Raw genomic sequence first — 4,107 nt, 5'->3', positions numbered from 1 at the left:
ATGCCAGCAGCCGCCCCTCCGCACAATGATGCCACTGCGCCCACCCGCGCTGAGACCGGCCATGAGCTGTCCGATCGAGCCCCCGCCCTCGCGCATCGCATGAAACACGACAAGTCCATCCTCGCACTGGCCGTCTCTTCGCACTCCATCTTCGCCGGCACCCAGGGCGGCGAGATTCTGGTACGCCCATAGCAGAGGCTAGTTTTTTTTTGCAGCCAGCTGACGCCGTGCAGGTCTACAGCCTCGATACCTACGAGCTCCGGAGGGTGGTACATGCGCACAAGGGCAGTGTGCTTGGTCTGTGTCTGTCGCAGGACCACAGGTGGCTCTTCTCGAGCGCAGCAGATCCAATTGTCAATGTCAGTGGCTGCCCCCCGCAACGAGTTTGTACACGATACTAACCCGCCAGGTCTGGTGCACGTCGACGTTCAAACACCTCTATGCGCTGTGGTCTCCGTACGACATTGGCGACATTTTCTGCGTCGCATACTCGTCCCAGCACCAGACGGTATATCTGGGGGCCCAGAACACCAGCATACAAGTAGGAACAGCACGACACGACAATCTGCCGACGTTACTAACAATGCCAGTGGTATGACCTGAAAGAAAAAGACACTCGCCCCGCCCCGAGCCTCTCCTCACACCCCGCCGAGCGCAAGAACCGGTTCTTCGACTCCCTCGGGCCAGGCGGTGCCCAAACACCCAGACCCGGCGGTGCAGACACTAGGCCCCGAGATGCTGCAGGCGGGCAGGAACTGCAAATCGACAACCGTGACATTTGCCAGTTCGCCCACTATGGTTACGTGCATTGCATGCTGGTGGGAAGCGGCATACTACCCGAAGCCCCGTCAGAAGAAGTGCTAGTTTCGGGAGGAGGAGACGGCCGCATTCAGCTATGGAGAATAGACCCGGCACAGCGGGGGAGCATCTCAGGCATCTACACACTCGAGGACGGCCGCGAAGAGGGCGAATCGATTCTCTCGCTCGCCCGAGAAGGTTCCTTCCTGTACAGCGGACGCTTCGACGGCGAAGTCAATGTCTGGGACTTGGAGACCCGGCAGCTAGTGCGCAGTCTCAAGGCGGGCACCGGCGACGTGCACACATTGTCGCTGGGCTCTGGTGTCCTGTATGCCGGTGGTAAGACGGGTGTTATGCAGGTGAGTGTGTGTAGGGGGGGGGGGATGCTGGGGCGGCCAATCTGACCCAAGCAGAAATTCAACGAACACTACGAGACCATTACCACGTTCAAAGCCCACGATGGCCTGATGCTAGCCTCTGCGGTCACGCGCTGCGAAGACAAGTCCATCCTTGTGACGGGCGGCAACGACGACACCATTGTCATTTGGGAGGTCAAGGACTGCGCGGAGCCCGATGCCGCTACGAGAAGAAGCAACAATGGTGCGTAACGCTGGCACCCGACTATTCGCGCATCTAATGTAGCTTGCAGATCTCATGGTGGAGTCGTTGAGTCAATTCGTTTCGTTTCGGACCGTATCATCGCTGCCCAAGTATCGCGCAGACTGCCGCCGAGGTGCATCCTACCTGCGATCCGTCTTTCAGAATTTTGGTGCTGTAACCGAGATGATCAACACATCCGACTACAATCCAATAGTCTTTGCCAAGTTCCGGGGTAACCCGGCTACAGCCGCATCGCGCAAGAAGATTTTGTTTTACGGCCACTACGATGTCATTGCTGCAGAAAATGAGCATCGCAAGTGGAAGCATGACCCATTTACTCTCACGGGCGAAGGGGGCTATCTGTACGGCCGTGGCGCATCCGACAACAAGGGCCCTATTATGGCGGCCATTTACGCTGCACACGAGCTGGCCAACGAGCAGAGCCTAGACTCTGACATCATCTTTCTGATTGAGGGCGAAGAGGAAAGCGGATCTCGTGGCTTCGAGAAGGCTGTGCGCGCACGAAAAGACCTCATCGGTGACGTTGACTGGATTCTGCTGGCAAACAGCTACTGGCTTGATGACCATGTGCCGTGTCTGACGTATGGCTTGCGAGGCGTCATCCATGCCACTGTGCAGGTTGAGAGTAAGCATCCCGATTTGCACAGTGGTGTGGATGGTAGCGCGCTGCTCGATGAGCCGCTCAAGGACCTCGTCATGCTGCTTTCCAAGCTGACGGCTCGACACGGAAAGGTGCAGATTCCGGGTTTCTATGACCCTATCCTGCCTCTGACGGATGATGAAAAGGACCTGTACACGGAAATCACCGAGACGTTGCTGCGGAGTAATCCAGACCTGGGCGACGCAGACGAGCTGGCACAGTCACTGATGCGCCGATGGCGAGAAGCATCTCTTACCATACATCGCTTTCAGACGTCGGGGCCAGAAAACTCGACGATTATCCCGCGACTTGCAAAGGCTGCCCTGTCGATCCGTCTGGTGCCGAACCAGGAAGCCGGAAATGTAGCCGAGGCGCTCAAGTCGTTTCTGCAAGAACAATTCGAGGACCTCGACTCGAAGAACGAACTCAAAGTGACGATTGACCACCAGGCCGAGCCATGGCTGGGCGATTTCAACAACGAGATCTTCCAGACGCTCGAACGCGCCATCATGTCCGTCTGGGGGCCGAGACTGGGTCAGCGAAGAGAGAGCATGCCAGCAGCCAAAGCCTCGGACTACTTTTCTGCGCACTCTAGAAACAGCTCAGAAGCTGTGACCAAGAAGCCCACTGTTCCCGCGACATCAAACACTCTTGCCAATTCTGCTGACCCTTCACTTTCTGGCGCAGGCCCTAGTTCCGGCACTTCAACGCCTGATACAGCAGAGACGGGCATCCCACGCAAGCCCCTTTACATTCGCGAAGGTGGATCTATCCCTACTATTCGGTTCCTTGAAAAGGAATTCAATGCACCTGCCGCCCATCTTCCGTGTGGCCAAGCAAGCGACAGCGCGCATTTGAACAATGAGCGTCTGAGGCTCGTCAACCTGTACAACAGCAAGAAGATTTTCAAAGAGGTGTTTCGCGAGTTGCCGAGGAAGTCGTCATGAGCATGGTGACGGGTATTGCGTTAGTTACTGGATTGCTGGATTGCTGGATTGGAGTTGCTGGGATTGCAGTTTGATGGCAAGGACTATATCAACATGGTTTTACATTTACAGCTATAACACTCTACTACCACCGTCTTAGTTATGCCTAGTATCATGCGTTCTCTTCTATAGTTTTAAATTACTTAAGTACTCCCTTTTTTTTTCCAATGATCTTGCTGTTTACAATTCCCACTTGAATGCACATGTGTATAGAATCCATAGTATCCATCTTCCAATCATCATCACCACCACCACCACTCTTCCTTGACTCTATTCCATTCCATTCCCTTCCCTTGATTTCCTCACTCCCTTTCTTTCTTGACATGTACGTACTGGATGCGCATGCATGTGAAGCATGTATACCGGTATACGAAGGGCCACGCCAGCAAATTCGACCCCGCACTAACTACTCTACACACGTACTTACTTTTGTTGGGTCAGGGCCACCAACACCTCGGTTGGTTTACTAAGCGGGAAACTTTATTCACCTTTGTTTCTCTTCTTCTTCTTCTTCTTCTTCTTCTTCTTCTTCTTCTTCTTTCTTGCCCCTTCTTCTGCTGCGAGGAATCAATTCTGTTAGGGGATTGTTTTGCTTGGTTGCGACTAACTGACTCGCTTTGTCACGTATCTGATTGTGTGGTGTTGTGGAGGGAAGAAGAAGAAGAAGAAGAAGAAGGCAAGTTGAAGTCAAGAAAAAAAGACGGAGTAGGGAGTAAGAGTAGGAATAACAAGAATCAAAAGAGAAGAGACGAGAACAAAGACCAGAGTAAGAGAGGATCAGCAAACGGAAAAATAGGACGGAGATATACGGAGGTGCCTCACAAAAGTTTTGTCCCACGCTAATCTCGGCGCTTCGGCATAACTCTTCTTGGCGCAACTCCCACCTTTGAGCTGAGTAGCTGTACGATTTGTCTGTATCTATCGTTACAATGTCTCCTAATACTGATCCTTACACCCGCACCTTAATTGTGGCGTTAAAGTCACCTTCTGTTGGCAAGTCTACATCACAGATCTCTGACTTACTGGTGTTCATCCTCGTACGGTCAATCGTATCTATAGTAG

At 53.3% G+C, this 4,107-nt stretch overlaps 1 protein-coding gene across 1 annotated transcript; it reads left to right on the top strand.

Moving 5' to 3' along the window:
• On the top strand, positions 1-3,006 carry SETTUDRAFT_160569 (uncharacterized protein; the record flags this gene model as incomplete). Its single annotated transcript, XM_008025976.1, has 6 exons — positions 1-180; positions 234-359; positions 410-541; positions 591-1,157; positions 1,212-1,398; positions 1,448-3,006. The coding sequence occupies 6 exons, from the start codon at positions 1-3 to the stop codon at positions 3,004-3,006; spliced, it is 2,751 nt and encodes a 916-aa protein (XP_008024167.1).
• Between the last annotated feature and the right edge of the window lie 1,101 nt (positions 3,007-4,107).

This window comes from Exserohilum turcica (assembly GCF_000359705.1).
Source record: "Exserohilum turcica Et28A unplaced genomic scaffold SETTUscaffold_16, whole genome shotgun sequence".
NCBI classification, from domain to species: Eukaryota; Fungi; Ascomycota; class Dothideomycetes; order Pleosporales; family Pleosporaceae; genus Exserohilum; species Exserohilum turcicum.
The sequence above is the reverse complement of the archived record's forward strand: the minus strand, read 5'-3'. Positions and strand labels throughout refer to the sequence as shown.